The 17,929-nt window shown below is 42.6% G+C and overlaps 1 protein-coding gene across 1 annotated transcript in view; it reads left to right on the plus strand.

Annotated features, from left to right (window-relative positions):
• Positions 1-623: 623 nt before the first annotated feature.
• CD2AP (CD2 associated protein) overlaps positions 624-17,929 on the plus strand; it is a 76,712-nt gene continuing 59,406 nt past the window's right edge. The window contains exon 1 of the mRNA XM_066547148.1: positions 624-713. Coding sequence (XP_066403245.1) covers positions 710-713 — 4 coding nt within the window. The 5' untranslated portion in view covers positions 624-709. The remainder of the gene's footprint in view (positions 714-17,929) is intronic.

Here is a 17,929-nt window from a genome sequence, read left to right on the forward strand (position 1 = left end):
GAGATGTTCCAGAACTGTCTGGACACAAATCCCATGCCATGTGCTCTGGGTAATTCTGCTTGAGCAGGGAGGTCGAACCACTGTGGTCCCTTCTGACCTGTCCTGTTCTGTGATTGTGTGAAGGGGGTGATGAGGGCAATGATGAGGAGGCTGATGAAGGGGCTGTGAGGGATGGTGAGTGGGTTATGAGAGAGGAGGCTGACTGGGGAGTGATGAGGGAGCTGTGAGAGGCTCATGAGAAGGGATTTGATGAGGGCAGTAATGAGAGGAGCGCTGAGGGGCGGAAGAGGCGTTTCACGCGAGGTCTAACGGGGGGCCAATGAGGGGGCCGATGAGGGTGTGCCGGGGGCGGGGCCGGGGGCGGTCCCTGCCCTGAGGGGCGGAGCGAGTTCCCCGCGCGGGGCGGAGCCGCGGCGGTGACGTCATCCCCGCCTGGCAACGGCGTGGGGGCGGTGGCGGCGCGCGGCTCTCGCGGGACTTGGCGCCCCCCGCCGTGGGCGGAGCGGAGCTGCCGGTGCCCGAGCTCGGCTGAGGCGGCAGCGGGAGCGGCGGGACGGGACGGGCGAGTGGCGCTTCTGCCCCGGGCCGCCCGCGGCTCGGAGCCGCCCCTTCCACGTCCGTAGCGCCACGGATGGAGCCGCAGTGCCCGGCTTGAGCGTGTCGGCGGGACCCGGAGCCGCTCCGCCGAGCCTGGGCGGGCGGTCGCAGCATGGGTGAGCGCGGCGGGGCGGGCGGCGGCACCGGCCCCCTCTTCCCGCTTCTTCGGGGGCGCCTTCGCCGCCCTTTGTCTGAGGGCGCGGACCCGCGGGGCCCGGGGCAGCCCCCGAGATGCCCGGGGCGGGAACGATGTCGGTATCCGGGACACGGTGGAGGAGCTGCCGGGCCGGCGAGTGCGGCAGGTGCTCGGTGAGCGCTCCCTCCTGGGAGAGACCGGGGCCGCCCCGTCCCGCCCGGCCGGTCCCAGGAGCTGCGGAGGGGCCCGGGCTGGGAGGAGGCGCGGGGGGTTCCGTGCGTTTCGGTGGGGAGAGCGAGGTGTACAATGGTACACCAATACCTAGTGCTGCTTGGAGGGAGTGGCTTGGTGAGCATAAAAGTTTTTATGGTTAAATCCAGCCCTTTCGCCTTTTTTTTTTTTTTTTTCACTCAGCGTCAATTTGAGCTGAGCCTTCGCCCATTTCTCCACCAAGGCGGAAACACTCACTGTATTTTAAAGAGAGTGAGTGTAGACCCCCTGGGAATGTTCCTGTGTTCAGGATGTGCCAGTTCAGGTTCACACTGGGAACAGTCATTTGTGATGGGTCTGGTTTTTAGTGTAAGCATCGGCATAGGGAAGTATCAACGAGTGAACTTAAACACCGCTCTTGAGAGCCCTCTTTGCTTATTGCGACTTCCCCTTTATAGAGATTTCGGACCTCACTGGGGTCCAGAACGGTGCGCGGATCGGTTTGTCTGTCTGTCATACCTCCACCCTGCTCTGCTGTGCAGCACCGCTGTACTCGTGCAGAGTGTGTGCAGGGGCGCGGGTGGCTGCGGCTTCAGTGTCCTGTGTGCTTATGCTGCTCTGTGCAAACATGCTCCGTCAGAACGGGAGTAAAGCTTTTTCAGTGGAAGGGTACCTGGGTTTTGGATAGCTTTTCTGCCTCCCCGTTGTGCATGGAAATGAAGTGCACGGTGTGCAGATCAAACGTGCAGTTAGTGAAGTGAGAAGCGCTCCTCATGGCTGGTGTTCTGCTGATTATCAAGATCTGCTTTCAGTGTGTTCATCTCAGTGGAAGTTGTCTTATGAGGTCAAAGCACACTTAAAATGAAATCTGAAAATAGAAAATGAAATTAGTGTTTTGAATTCTGGTAGAAGCCAAACATCTCACTTTTAGATGCTTTTTGTGATTATTCAGAATAGGTAAGACTTGCTCTTAATTTCTTTTCAGGCTGCATTGTTTTATTTGCAAGTGAGAAATGTCTGCCCAGGTCATTATAGTGGCCTGTGATGGTAGTTCCTAAAGCATAAAGGCTTAGTGTGCTAAGTAAACATATTGAACTCAGGCTGTAATATTGAAATGGGAAATACCTCAGGATTGACCTATGGTGGTAGGTTTGGGTTATTAACATCCTTAGTATACTCAATTAGTACAGTTAGGAATACTGTATAGGGACTGAGTCCAGTTCATGATTGTATGTGATTGTTCTGTGACGTGGTTTTATGTATTTTTGTCCTTAAGTTTCCTTTTCTAAAGGAAATCCTCTTCTGATGAGCATAATGAGCATGTTATTACTGTTCTAGATATGACTGAACTGAGGGGGTGCACACACTGTGAGTATTGCTGTTGTGTGGGTTATTTATTACCATAACAATTTGTGTGTATGTGCAGTTACAGAGCAGTTCCTGCCAGGATGGTGACCAAGCTCTAGAAAGGAGTGTATAATAATCCCAGAGCCTTTTAAACTTGGGATTTTCTCTGAAGGTGTTGTCCTTTATTCAGATTTTCAAGTATTTCTTTATTGTGGTCAGAAGAGGTGAGGAATGTACAATAAAACAAAAAAGTAAGAGTGGAAAAAGAAGTAACTGTAGTGTGCTCTGCACTCACTGTAATTAGTAGTTGCCTCCCAATTTATCTTGAGAAGTCATTAGGTGATTATTTTATTACTGGTCTCATGGTAGAGCTGGCTCTTGATAAGAGATTGTCTGTTTTGTCAGCTTGTGGAAGGGATTTTACATGTAAGAGGTGGCTTAGAGGGGAGTGTTGAGGTATCTTTGATGAACTCAAGGATTTTTGAGATTTATGGAGAAGTAAGAACAGCCAGTATGACTCTGGAGGAACCAAAAGGAGAAGGGCAGAAGTACAGAATGCCTTGGAAACAAATTCTTTCATGTTCTTCTGGTAGCTGGAAATTAATGTTTCAAGAGCATGTGTCATTCCGGCGTCTGAAGGATGGGGAGGGAGATGTGATCAGAGGTGACACACACAAGACCATATAAAGTTATTGGTAATGTCCAGTGACACCCTTGGGTCCTGTCATTATAATTCTCTACCTTCTGCACTAGAGTAATCATATGTGTATGACTCTAGAAACAGCTTGGTAAACAGATTAAAGGGAAAAAAATGTATTCAGATGTTCTAGGTAGAAAAGACTTTATTTATTGATTTGTCTTTTGCTGTTTTGGGTTGATATTAACTTGGAGAGATTAGCTTCCAGCTAACTGTCATATGGGTTTATAACTAAGAAGGAAACATTCCAGCAGCAGCTGATAAATTGCCACAGTGGAAAACTGCAATCCACTGAACATCTGTCAGTATCTTCTTAGCTATACGCATCTCCCCATCTTTTTTATTTCCAAAAATTTATGCAGACTTTGATTTGTGGTTCCCCTGGTTAGTATATCTGCATTTGCTACATGTTCTCTTCAGAAAAAAATATAATTTTCAGATACTTTAAGAAAGCAGACATACTTCTTCATCGCCAACAGAATAAGTATAAATATATTTGGTCTACAGAGTAAGTTCATTGAACATGAAACTTGTGTGAAGCCTTTTGATAGCTTCATGTTGGCAACAAAAAACAATCTAGGAGGTTTTTGTAAGCAGACTTAATACTTTTGACATACTGCTGTGGAGACAGTGTCTCCACAGTTTCAGTATTCCTCAGTAGTATTCCAAGAACCTGTGAGAACATTACTTCAGGATTTGTTCTTCAATTCAAAAAGAAACAAAAACCCCCTCACAGAACAATCCCCCAACCAAAAATCTACTCCATACACCCCCAAGCAAATGGGGTAGGATAGATGAAGAGTCCTGCTGCTGCTGCTATTTTTACCAGGAAATATGTAAGGTGGGATGTGCAGTTGAGTGCATTTTGTAGAGTAAAATGATTATCAGAAGTTCAAGTTGTTGAAAAACCCTTCTGCACTCAGGTACTTGATGAGCATGATGTTGACCAGCTGTATTTGTGGTGGTCAGCAAAGTGGTTTCGTACTACCATTTTCTTTTTTGTAGACAAAACTATAAGGAAGGGTGATGTAAAACTGACTCTGGAAGATACATGCCTAAGCTACTGGGAAACCAGATTACAGTAACTGGGAAGAGTTGATGGATCCTGACTTTGGGTGAAGACTGAGCAGAAATTGCTTCAAAAGGTGCTAGAGATTCTGTCAGCTCAACTGTTGCCTTTTTTGTTTTTTGGGTTTTTTTCCCCCAAGAATATAAGAACTGCTGTGCTGAGAGTCCTGACTGTGGAGACAGGCAGGGAGGAAAAGGATATGGAAGGCAGGTTTGTAGTGGAAAGTTTTTTTTTTTTTGGTTTTTTTTTTTTTTTGTTTTTTTTTTTGGTTTTTTTTTTTTGGTTGTTGTTTTTTTTTTTTTAATAAAAACCCCTAGTCTGGCAGTAAGTGATTATGAACTTTCTCAGAGGTGTTTGTGGTTTCACCAGATCTTTTTTTATACATAGTTCAAGTCCGTGGTTGTCCATCCCTAAGGGGCTCAAAAAAGCCTTGTGGTTTTTGCCAACCACTGTCTGTGACAGTGGGAATCCCTGTTTAGCATATATGGGAGTGAGTGGGGGAAATATGTCCTTTCAGCGTGAGTTTTTTTTGCCCTGAAACTGCTCCTTGTTCTGCCAGACTTCTTTGTGTTTTTGAGAAATGGTGGGTGATTGTTTGGTGGCTTCATACTGACAAGTCTCTCTCTACATGTACTTTTATCATGTGCCAGCCATTCCAGGTGCTGGTCACCTTTACTGGATAGTTCATTTAGTATTGATAATTTTTTCCTCTTGTTGAAAAGAGTTTTTCATGTTATTCAAGAGTTAACTTTGTGTAGGGGTGGAATTATATTTAGTGTCTTGATTTCTTTTGTTTTTCTAACAGTTCTTGAGAGCTTTAGTTTCAGCTAGGTAGGACTTTGCCCTCGAATTACCCTCACCTTCACAGGCTGTCTCCATTGTCTGCCTGTGCTTGTTTTTTTTCCCTTAGTGGGTTTTTGTTGCATAAACACAGGAAATGTGTGGTCGGGCACACTGCGCTGTCTGGGGCTAAGTGAGGTGGCTGCTCTGTCCTGCTCTGGCTGTCACAGCTCTGCTCTTCTCATTCATTTTGCTTCCTCGAGATGCTGTCACATGTGGCTGCTGGTCTGCTAGTTCCTTAACCTGGCTTGATAAAAATGATTTGTTAGGAAAGAGCAACAATGAAAAAGCTTCAAGTGACTGAAATCATCTTGACAGAAGTGGTGAGTCAATCAGGTGAAATTTGTTGCTAGTGGGTCTGGGTTGTAGCGATTTCTATCAGCTGTGATTGCTCTCTGGGCACTTAAAATGTGTTCTGGGCCTTGGCAGGGGTTTAACCTTTTTCTTCTGCTCCTTTTAAAGTGGGTATTTGTTTGTCTTTTTTTAAACTGGCATCCTGTAATTTGTAAGGTAGCTAAATTCCATTCTGCTTTTTCTTTCCATAATGTTGTTTTTTGTTTGTGGTCTGAGTTGTGAATGTGCTAATGATCTAAAATGTTCCCAGCATTCAGTGGAGGTGATGCCTGAGCCTTTGCTTTCCCTTACTTTGGATGTGGGGTGGTGAGAAACAGATTTCCCCAGTGCTGTGGTGTGGGAGCGCAACTCTGCTTGAGCATCACCCGTGGCTGTCTTGGTGCACTGGTGACTGCAGGACTGAAGTACTAAAACTGCCTTTCCAGTTGTCTATTTTCTGATGTGAACTCTTGCTATGTTAATAAGTGTCCTTTCACCCTAAATTATTCCCTGTTTCCCACCATAAACTTCAGACTTCATTTCACCAGCATGGCTATTTACTTTCTCTGACTAATGACAGTAAGAGTTTTTGGGTGGGATTGTGTTTTACTTCACTACTTCCATGCAGAATTGCCTTTCTTCATATACAATCAGTATGAAATACTTCTTTTTCAGAAATCTTGAACAAAGAAAAGGATACATTGCAGATTTTTGAACAAAAATTTAAGTCTTGCCACTGCCAGAGTCCTAAATCAGGCTGAAGGAAAAATTGCAGTATGTGTCTGTCTGCCAAATGAGTTAAATCTTTCCACTTTGGGGTGATGTACACTGTAGAGAGTATAATATAAGGTAAATATTAAGTTCACTTTTCTTAAAGGAGTATTTATTGCCTATAATATGCTCATGACCCTGAGATTGGCTCAGCTCATCAGAGCCTGGCGCTAAAAACAGCAAGGTTATGAGTTTAGTCCCTGTATGGGCCATTTATTTAAGAGTTGGACTCAATGATCCTTGTGGGTCCCTTCCAACTCAGAACTTTCTGTGAAATCTGTATTAGACCAGGACTGCTTTCAGCAGAATAAATTAGAATATAATATTTTGAATAATTTAAAAAATGAAGCATTTTCCTGTAATTTCAGCAGTTTATGCAGTGCTGAGCTGTGGTGTTACAGATGAGGGCTGCAGTTGCTTTCCACTTAGTGCTGAAGAACTTTGTGATTGCAAATTGAGTTTAAATTTGACATTGTTGTTGAAGAAACTCAAAATGAATGTTATTGCTTTCTAGTTTTAACTAGATAAAGTGTTGCTTTAAATTATTTAAATGGCTTAAGACTGCACTGTTTCTTAATAGTAAATAAATCCCTGTAAACATGGTACATTTTGTCATTAGAGGCAAATGGTTTTGGAATTAAGCAGTGCTGGGCAATCTCATTATTTTTGCTTCTGCAGCAGCTGTGAATAGGTTTTTGTGGATGGCAGTTATTAATGATTTTTACTTTAATTTTAAATAAAGCAGTTCTGCTAGAGTTCCTGGAAACTTGCCTGACTTACTATTTAAAGAAGACTTTTAAGTCATCAGTTTCTGCCTCCTTGATAAAGTTACTAAGTGGTTGGCCTTTGTCAAATGTTTTTGACTGTGGATATAGTTTGATCTTTTTAAGCTGGCACTGGAGTTAAGTCTGAGCCTTTGCTTACCTCTGACTAATGAGCATTGTTTTCTTCCCTTGCTTGTATGAACCAAATAATCTGAAACTTCCCTGTCTTTCTGAATCAGCTTTCAGCCAGGCTGGCTGTCCAAAAACTGAGACTGAGCTCATGGCTGCAGGAGGAGGATGAGGATGCTACTGACACTGATACCAGCTTTGGCACACTTACAGCAGTTGTCAGTTTGGACACAACAGAAGTTTTGTGTCTTCCAGTTTTGGCTCTTCATTTCAATTGTGCCTGTATTGGTAACACACCAGTGTAGCTTCATTCCTCTTAGTGTGTTTTTATTTCCCTAAGTTGCACTGTTTCTTCATTTTTCTGGAAAAATATAAAAGCAAACATTCTTGTCAGAATGTTTCAAGTTGTTTCTTCTCAATGCATCTTTGGCACTTAGGGAGAAGGGTCTCCCTCTTTACTGCTTGAAGAAATAAAACCACTAGTTTCATGAAGTGGGGAAGAATCTCACCACTTAACTCTGAACTTGCACCTTGAGCTATGAACAGATTTGTTTGAAGGCTGCTTTGCATATAATCTCCCTTGTCACACTGTGGGTGCAGTTCCAGGCTGTGCTTTAGAGATAACTCCAGGCTGCTGCTGGAGCTGTGCAGCGCCTGTGTCTGGCTCCAGTGGCCATGGGCCCTGCTGGGAGCTGATCAGCTGCCTGGTGGGGGGAAACTCCTGTGCCAGCTTGGCCATCATGCCAGCAAGCTGGATGGCCTCACTGGCTGCAGTCCTTACCTCTTGGGCAAGAGAGTGGACAGAATTTCAGGAGTCAGGGAATGTAGAATATTTTTCCTTTTCCATTTTAACCTGCAGTTACTTACAGTTTGCACTAGATCCATGCTATAATTCCATAAGTTTCTTCGGTGTGTCTATATTAATTTTTCTCCCTAAGTGTTCATGATCAACCAAACTGGTTATTTCACAGCATTCTTTTTCTGAATCTTTAAAGGGTTTTTTTAATCCCTCCCAATCCATTTTAAGCCAGCCAAATGTTCCTTTTAAACTGTACCTCTAATTTGCATTTTTTTAATTGATTTAATAATACCTTTACAGAGAAAATAGATTCTAAACAGTTAAAACCTGTTACTGAGGTGCCTTTTATATTTCTGTAGGTGTTGGTTTTGGTTGTTCTCAATAATGTGTATGTCTAGAGAAGAGACATACACATATGTAAAGACATACAATATGTAAAAGTATGCATCTGTTCTTCTGTATCCTGATTTTTTGCAATTGGGCTGGACTTGCAGTGTTCCCATCACTTAAATGCTTTTATGTAGTTTGTGTTTTTAGCACTATCATAAACCAGTAAATGGAAGATTAAGTAGAATAAGCCTGCCTAAAACTTGAGGTACATCACATTGCTATTTGCACTCGTTTTAACATCTAAATGTTTCTGTCAGGGAAGTTATTAATTGCTAGAACAAACTGCCAGGAGAATGCTAGATCCATCATTTCTTGGTATGATCAATCCCTGGATAATGCAGATATCAGTGTGTTCTTTAATCTCCCCTTTTGGCAGGTTTAGTGATCATGTGTCCATACAATGATCTAGTCCAAGACACTGGCTAAGGCTGAATCCAGCTGGAAGAGAACCAGCTGGTTGATTTGGCAGCAAAATAGACTGACACACCCTGGAGCAGCACAACTGTGAGAGCAGCACAGGGGAAGAGGTGGTGAAATGAGAATGAGTACGGAGAGACCATGCAGGGTCACTGCTTTAGCCTCAGATTGGAGTCACTGTCAAACTCTGGTCTCTGTAAGTGACTAAAGCAGTCCTTCCTGGAAAGCAGAGCCTTGTCTGTTTCCCTTTCCAAAGAGGTTCAGTGAAGAATATTCTTTTGTTGAGAGATTTTGGTACAGGACTTGACAAAATTAGCAGGATTTACAAGCTGCATGAGTGTCTGCAGGGTGAGCCATGGGCTATTTGTTTGAAACCTCAGTGTCCTAAGCAACACTTCTTGCTGTGTTTAGCTGAGTTGGTGCTGTTCAGAAGCCAGGTGGAATGAGATGCTGTGCTGCAAGTGGGGCAGTGGAAGTGCTGAGGTGAGCAAGGCTTTTGAAGCCATGAAGATAAAAGCAAATATGTTAATCCCATGGTCTCCTGGGTATGGTAGATAAACAGGCAGCGGATTTTCTTGAGAAGTGCAAACAGCAGAATGTAGCCTTTTAATTAAGGATAAATTATCGTGAACTGTGCTGTTTTGCTCTTGAAAATCAAATACAGGACTTCCTTTGCCTGACCCGCAGGTTACTGAAAATACATCTCATCCTTCAGCACAGGGAAGGAGAGTCTCTGTGAAGGGGAAGATTATACTAAAAACCACTACATTGACACATTCACATTATCAGAAGCCTAAGTATAACATGGTCTGCTTTTACAGCCTACCAGTATCTGAATAAGGATGTGGGGTCAGGAGGTAGGGGAATTGGAAACTATCTCTCTTTGCAGCTTGAGGAGAGCTTGAAGGCATTTTTTAAATCATTGCATGCTATAGGGATGTATATATAAAAATTAACTGTGTGGGGTTGTCAAGTAAAAGCACAATTAAGAGTGTATAAAATTGCTTCCTCTTGTTTTCATGTGCTCATCACCTTACTAGATGCTTATTTTGTGGAAGAGTTTGCTGTTTCAGTCTTAGCACTTCATCCTTACTGAGAGAGAACTATAAGGTACATGTATGGATCGTAATGTAAATAGCTTCTAATGTGTAGGTTGTAGGAGAAAACCTGCCCTGATAGATAACCAGTAACAGAAAGCCTCAGGCTGGATGAACAGTAGATGAAATAAAGCTGTTTATGAAACAGGAGATGTGCTGTCAGTACAATAAGGCACAGCCTGCCATCTCCATGCAGCAAGGAGACTGGAGTGATTTCCCATCAACACAGAGCTGCTGGATCCTGCTGTTCACTTCTGTATCCTGGTTTTTCAGTTCTGAGCAGTGACTGAAGTCGTAAATCCTGACCTTGGTGTTTGAAAAAGCTGAGGTTGTATTGCTGACTTTTCTCTCTTGATTTCACTTTTTTTTTTTTTGTGTGTATGTTGCTGGGTTCCCAGGATTATGCCTGTACTTGTGAATATGTGGGAACAACCAAGAGTATTTCCTTTGTGTTTCTGAAATCCAAACTACGCCTTCAAGTGACTGTGTTGAGAACAGTGGAGGTGAGGGTTGGCTTTCTGTGAACTTGCCTCAGGTGCTTTGTCTCCTGATGGCAGCAACTGCCATCCCTTGCTTTTCTGCTATCCCAGGCTGCTTTTCATGAACTCCTGTAAGGCCTCTGATCCCTTCTCAAATTCTTCAAATACCAATGGTGATGTTACTATCAATTAACTCTGTGAGACACAGCACATGCTGTAGCTGCTTCCAAGCTGCATATTTGGTGATCAGCCAGCCATCAGGTGAGAAGGATAAGTGTTGGGGCAGTCCTGAAGTCTTTGCCTTGGAAGGACTGAGATTTGAGTGCTTCAGTGCTGACTCTACAAAAAAAACTAAAAATAAAAAAATATACAGCTCTTTCTTTAGAGATGCTGCTCTTCTGGCATGTTTCAGCCAAATGGGTGTACAGGGGAAGAACTATTGGGAGTGAAGCAGGAGGATGGGCAGGTAGGGATGCTCACATTACACTGCTTTCTTCAAATGCTCAAGATTATGACCAGGTACCTAAAAACTCTCCAGTGAATGGGGTGGGGGATGATTGGTGTGCTGCAGTAGTAATGAACTGTCTGCCAGGGGGCATGGGCAGGACAGTAGCCAGCAGGTGATGGGAAGTGGTTGTTCCCTACTCCCTGGCACTCACAGGCAGGCTGTAAAATACTGTGTCCAGTTTTGCTCCTCCCTCCCCTCAAATGCAGAGGGAATGCCACTGAACTGGAGAGTTGAGGGTGGTTGGGAGGCTGATGCATATGGTGTGCAAGGAGTAGGTGTAGCCTGGAGAGAACAACCTACTCTCCTTGGAGGCACAGTGAAAAATTATGAACCAGTGCCTGCAAGTTAGGGCAGAGGTAATTCCCACTGAATATAATGTAGAAAAATTATTATGAGAATTCAGTATCAGAAAAAGGTGCTTGTGGTAGCTGTTTTATCTCCATCCTTTCAAGGCTTCTAAAATAAAGCTGGACAAAGCCTTGAACCAACCTCATTTGACTTTGGGATTAACCTTGTTCTGACCAGTTTGGAATAAGTAAACTCCAGAGGTCTTTTGAAACCCTATTTTCCTGTGATTGGAAGCATTGCAAACCATGCAGAATGAAATAATGATCTTAATAAGAATTACTTAAATCCTTCTAAATACATGTGGAAATGGATATTTGAAGGACTTGCTCTTTGAACTTTTAGAACATAATTGACCTAATGAAACAATTTTGCCTCCTTTAAAACTGATTGAGATTGTAGGGTGCCCTTGAGCATCTGCTGTTTTGACTGGCTTTTGTGAAATCCATTTCATAGAGATTTCTTTCTGTGCTTTTCCATCAGATGTTCAGTTTATTTTCTTGACTAAAATGTCCACAATAAAAAGTAAATGAACTTTATGTCACAATTAGTATGCCCTGACAGCATGGAGTCAGATACACACACTTGTTCCTGTTGTAATGCTAAGCATATTTTGTGGTTTTTGCAAAATTCCAGTCTGGGACCATTCAGACTCTTGCATCATGTCTGTTTTTACAGATGAAGGGAACACTTTGTGCATGCTCCAAATAATGCTTTTAAGTTCCTGTAAATTTATTTCAAAGCCAGATTCTTGCCATGTTTGCACAAGTACTAATTGTCATTCAGAATTAGAGATGTGCCAAATTGTAGGCTGTCTGTCAAAGCATTTCTGCATTTCTTCAGAGCGTAAAAGGAGTTTTCATTTAAACCCAAAAGGCTTTAGGAGATTTTCTTGTTTTCATAACTCTTGAATTCATAACCCGGAGCTATGATCATGGTGTCCTTTTTGGCTAGGAGACTCCTGGACAAAAAAATCTGCAGAAGAAGCTGAAGCTTTTATAGTAGTGTGGAGTCCTAACAGAAGAAAGGAAACTTCAAATACAGTTTTTTATTTTTCAGGGGAATGACTTAAAAGAGTTTTCAGATAAGCAACAGCTTCAAACTTATTTTTGTGAGCTAATTATATATTGAAAGCTTTAAGGGAACATGAATAAATATGGCGTTGACCTTAAGGTACTTTCACTGCTTATTTGGTGCTTTGGATTTGAACAAAATATAGATGAGGTACGATTCTTTTGTTCTTCAGTGCTTTTTGGCATGGCTTTGTTTTAGCAGAACTTGTAATTCGGTGTTTTGTGACTCACCTTGAATGTTTTGCCAAATAGATGTTATAAAATTAACTTAAGGGAAGGAACAGAGGAAGAGGCATAAATCTATATATATGGAACAATGTCTGAGTCATGGCTTCAGAAAATGTGGTGTGGTTTTTTTAAAATACATTCCCCTGTGCCCTCAAAGATCCCTGGTTTTCTCTGCAATGTGAATTAGTAGCATTTTTTCACTTCCGCTTGTGGAGACATTGGCTGCCTTTCCTGCAGGTGTCACCTCTCATTTCTGGGCTGGTTTCTTGCTCTGAGCTCTGCTCACACTGAGGGAAATCGCATGTAGCACAAACCATCACTTTCTGCTCCATCAGAAGCACTTCCCAGGCAAAATGTTTTGACCTCCCCTATCCTTGTAAAGTATTAAATACCTGGAGGTAGTTGAGGTTTTATTGTAATACTTCCCATTTATGTCTTGTGCTATAAAGGGAAGAGCCCAGCAATGCTGCTCGTAGAAGTGGGGGGTTAAATTAAATCCAAAATTGTAAAATTTATTAAATTTATGACTGAGTTTAAGACAAGTATTTCTGATAATATTGGAGGAGACACGATGGGGTTCTTCTTCTAGAGCTGATAAATCTGGAGTGAGGTATCCCTAAAACATTTTTCTTCCCATCTGGTTGTCAGTGGTGACTTATCATCTACAGCACAGTTGTAAAATTATGAGGGTATGTGTGAAGACAATTTGCTTTAGGTAAGTGAAAATTGACAAACATTCAATTTTCAGTTGTGTTTTATCTTATACAGTGTTAAGCACTATAATGCACTCCAGAAGATTACAGGAACCTGGAGTGGGAAAATGAGGCATATGTGGTTGTGTCTTTCAGAGCAGGCTGCTGGGCAGGGTTTCTGCTATACTTTCCTTCCCAAAGTCTCTGCTAATTGCACCCGAGCTGGCACAAGAAACTGATGTTTGAGGTGGTTGCTGTTAGAATGCAATGAGTTTCTCATTAGTTAAAATAATTTGGGAGGAAAAGCCTACATTTTAAACTGTTTTCAACTGTTCATTTTCCTAATTATTTCAGGCATTCTTACTGGGCTTTAAAATTCAACACAAACTTTTTATTAAAAATGCATGGTGAGTCATATCTTGGAGAATGCATCAGTGCCTTACCCAATCTAAAAATGCCAGGCGGATCCAGGGCGGCTTCCAGATGGACGAGTTCTGTGCTGACAGACCCAAGTCTCCTGGCTTTAGACTGTCTCAAGGGTAGACTGCTATTTTTGTTTTTATTTTCCTTTTTTTTAGGCAAGCTATGGATGTAGAGGAATTGTTGCTTTAAGTGGAAAGCTAGAACTGGGTAATGCAGCACAGAGCAAGTTACAAAATAAGTAAGGAAAAATAGCGGATACTGCAGGGTGGACAGAAAGAAAAGGAAAAAGAAACTTTGAATAAAGTTGCCTTGTCACAGACTTGAGACACTGGCACAGACTGCTCAGAGAAGCTGCAGATGTTTCATCCCTGGAAGTGTTCAAGGCCAGGCTGGATGGGGCTTGCAGCAGCCAGGTCTGGTGGCAGGTGTCCCTGCCCATGGATGTTCTTTAAAGGTCATCCAAGCTATCCTGTGATTCAGGCACAAATGTATTTTATGATGTTTTTTGTTATAAAACATACAAATAAATTAACAAATCCCTGCCATTAGCATGTTCTTTTTCGGCGACTTCCTGTAACTTTGTCAGATTTCTTATAAGAGAGATCTCTCATATACCTCACTGAAGTTTCTTACTTACACTTTTGATTTTACCTTTACAGCTGACAGGAAATTCTGCAAAAGCTGGCCAAACTGAAATTAGTCTCAGGCACTAAGCACTTCTCCCAAAAGTACCTTCTCACTGCAATGCCACTGACATCCAAATCACAAACTCTCAGACAGTACAATCCCCAGCCAGCTCCTGGTGCTGTCTCACCACCCTCAGCAGCAGGGGTTCCTTCCTGAGGTCTAATCTGAATTCCCCCTCTGTCAGTTTAAAACAAGTGCCTCTAGTCCTGTCAGTACAGACCTTGGGAAAAAGTATATGCGGAAAGGATGTAATAAGGTAGTTATCACTAGAAAGGATTGAAAATGTGGTGAGACCAAATGGGAAAATAGCAGAAGTGCCTTTGTGCCAGCTTGTTCCTTCCTCTCTTGCAATGGTAGTTTTTTTCCCTTTAAGCTCAAAGGACTTAACGTGGGAAGCTGACAGTAGCTGGGCTGTTGGTGCTCAAGTGTGGGGAAGCAAAGACTCACCTGAGATAGGAGATACTGAGTTTCAAAGTTGCTTGTTGCCATTTTTTGGTTTGCATGTTGTTGCTGGTTTTCTCTTTGGTGTGTGTTTATTCTGACTTAATTATTTTTTTTCCTAAAAGCTATCTTTATAGCAGTTTAAAATATCCTCGGTGTAAGCACTAGAGAGTACTTACAAAGTTTTTAACAGGTCTTGTAAACTGTCACATATCCAACAGTTCTGGCTGGTCAGCCCATGTGCTGAGGAAGCAGAAAGGGGTTTGTTGGGAATTTAGCCTGAATGCAGCAGTGTCTGACTGCCCTCACTCATCTAATGCTGTTTTGAACTGCTGAGCCTTCTTAGATGGGGTGTGTTGAAGAGAGAGTGAAGGCTCATACTCACTTCAACATGAAGTTACTTTAAACAGAGCAAATCCTGTTGTATCCAAACTGAGTCCCCACTGGGTGACAGCAGGGTGTTTGTGGTGCTTCCAGAGACTGGGTGGACATAGCTGAGCTGGTTTTATGTAGAATCAGCTTGGGTCCAACACTGTGTGTTTGTATGTATTGGAGGCATCCTGCTTGAAAGGATTGTTTGTTTGTCCAGCAACCTGAACTAATAAATTGTACAGATTTAGGTTCTCTGTCTTTGAAATAATGCATGACTGGAATAATTAGCTTACAGCTCTTTGGGAATTGTGTTTGCTTAAAAGAAAATGTACATAAAACAGCATGAAAATATTTCTATTTTATTGGCATTGTGTTGTATTACTATAAACTAATGAAAGAATTCTCATGGCTCTGGGCATTTTGCTTAAAATAAGACCATAAGTCAATATTTGAATAAATGAGGTCAGCATTGTCTTAAACTGCAGAGAACCTCCTCTGCCACATCCCTTCCTTGTGGCAGCAGAGTTTGCTTGGCTGGCACATGGGATCAAAGCTTCAGGAGCAGGAGGAAGTGTGACTGCTTTGGGTACAAAGCTGTTTATCTGGTCTGGAGCTGCACAACTGGTGTGGCTCCCTGGGGAGGAGGCGCAGGTAGAAATGGCTCTGCCATGTGTCACTGCCACTCCAGGGGCTGTACAGGAGACACCCGACCTCCTTCTGAGCTCCTGTGAAGGTAAAACATCTCATTGGTGATGCTTAGTGCTTGCTGTAGCCCTTGTGATGCAACTGTTTGTAAGTCCTCCACGTGGAATGTGAGGTGATGGCTCTGCATAGCTCAGCCCAGTGAAATGTCTGCTCTTCTGTGTGGTGTGGCTCAAAACTGGTGACTGTACAGTTAAATATGTGTGGACTGTATGGTCTCCATTAGCTAATGACACTTGTTCAGTTTCTTAATAGCACGGAACTGCATCCTTACCATCAGAGTTGACAGGAATCCAGTGGCCTTAAATCAATGATGTGTTATGTTAGGATGTGATTTCATGGCAGATATTGGCTTTGAGCAAAGCAGCAAGTGGTGAGGGGCAAGTTGAGTGGATCTGTAGGGGGAAATTGCTTGTTTGAGGGACCATATTCAGATTTCAAGTTTTGGACATTTTTATATCATTGTAGTTTTAGTCTTGTCCCATGAACACAATGCCTGTTAAAGATTAACGTGCATTAGGTGTGTTCCTGGGTTTAGTTTTAGTGAAAATTCCAGATTACTTTGTGAGACTGTTCCACACTGAACTGAACCACCACAAATGAGGGTGGTTTGGAGCTTCACTGAGCAGGGTGCTCCTGATCTGGGATGTAACAGGGATGTAGAGGTTGATCTAAAGTGGGTTTGAAGCAGTCCTATGTCTGACCCTGCAGAGAGACATCTTAAGGAGATAAACTTACAGAAAGTTGTCACTACAAGCTTTCTCTTGAACTGTTTTCTTTATCTGATTCCCCAGTATTATAAATAACTACTAATTTAAGTAGAGAGCAGGGGAAGGGACCACTGAATGCACACAGAAGAAAGCAGGGGATCACAACATCCTTGGGTTAAGCTGTCTTGGAAATACAGCTCCATGGGTTTTCCTGCTCTCTGTTGGTGATGTAGCTTTATTGGGCACCATGAGAAGGGAAGTAGGAAATACTGAATGTTTCCATCTGTTCAAGGTTCAGTCCCTCAGGTGTTTCTCACTTGGATGGTTATTGGGGTGTGAAGGGAAGGACTTCTGCACAAGACCAGTGCTCTGAGTGGTTTCCCTGATAGTGGGAAATGTGAGGCGCTCCCCTCCTCAGATTGAGGGAGAGCAAACCTACATCTGAACCCCAAAGGAATACTTGGATCTTTGGGGAACAGGTCATTCTGGTCATTTGTAATCAGGAGTGTGAAGCAGATGCAGAGCCTGGAGGAAGCCTGGCTGCAGAGCAGTGGGAGCTCTTGGCCAGGAGGGATTTTTCTTTGGTTCCCAAACCCTGGTGCCCACCTTGTGCCTGTGTCTTTACAGGAGAGCTTTGTAGACAAAGCTCACAGTTTTGAGGTCAGGAGCTAGAATTTTAAGGGTAATGGGAAGTCTGTCAGGCCTTTCTATTTAAGCATCTGGGTTGTCATGAATGAGTCAGGTCTGGGTGACAGGAAATTATATGGTATTGAAGTGGAAAGAAAACATTCTTATAATCACATCTTATGTTTAACACTTACCGAAGTGTTTTCATTGTTCAGCGTTTAAACACCTGAGCTACTTTTTCAGTGTTAAGGTCTGTCTTAAGTGGCTGAACATATACTACTGTATTAGTATTAAACCAGCTGGAATTCCCATAGCTCATCAATGGTAGAAGCATTTTTGTGGGAAAGCAGTTGGAAAGATCATTCTCCTTAAGTTTGGCGCCTGATTTTGAAAGAGTTGTGAAGAAGAGTATGGTAGTGAAAAGGGTAAGATTGTGTCCTCTGTGGTTTTTTGTCTTTAGCCTAAACTTGGTCTGCTATAAAATAAAATATCTTTGTAACTCTATTCCTACATAATAACAAAATTGTTAGGCTTTGTTTTATAAGAGACTAAACTTGGCTGGTTTTACATGATAAATGTACAAATGGAAATAACAGTACTAATGAAGTTTTAGACATCTAGCAGCTGTCTGTTGTGATAAATTGGAAAAGTAAAAGCTCAGCTTCTAACATAACTGCAGTTCTGCTGGCAAGGTACTTCTGGAGGTCACACGACTTTCCAGGGTTGTTGTTCCAATAAATGACTTTGAACTGGCCTGAAACCTTCCTGAAGAGACCTTTATGGAGCACTGCAGCAATTCTTGCTGCTTCACATTGGACTCTGTCCCTCCAGGCCTGCAGCAAGTTTCAGCAAGACTTCCCAGTATATACAAGGATTTCAGTCATCTGATGAATCCCTCTCCCCTCTTTTTAAAAAAATGTATAAGCTATTAAAGTGTATTTTCAATGGAATTTATTTTAAATCTGGTTTGTCTTTTTTTTTGTCTACTACAGAAAAGTCACTGGGTTCTGACAACATTGTAATACCCTAAACAAAGTACCAAGAAT

This window comes from Molothrus aeneus, chromosome 3, assembly GCF_037042795.1.
Source record: "Molothrus aeneus isolate 106 chromosome 3, BPBGC_Maene_1.0, whole genome shotgun sequence".
Lineage (NCBI taxonomy): Eukaryota > Metazoa > Chordata > Aves > Passeriformes > Icteridae > Molothrus > Molothrus aeneus.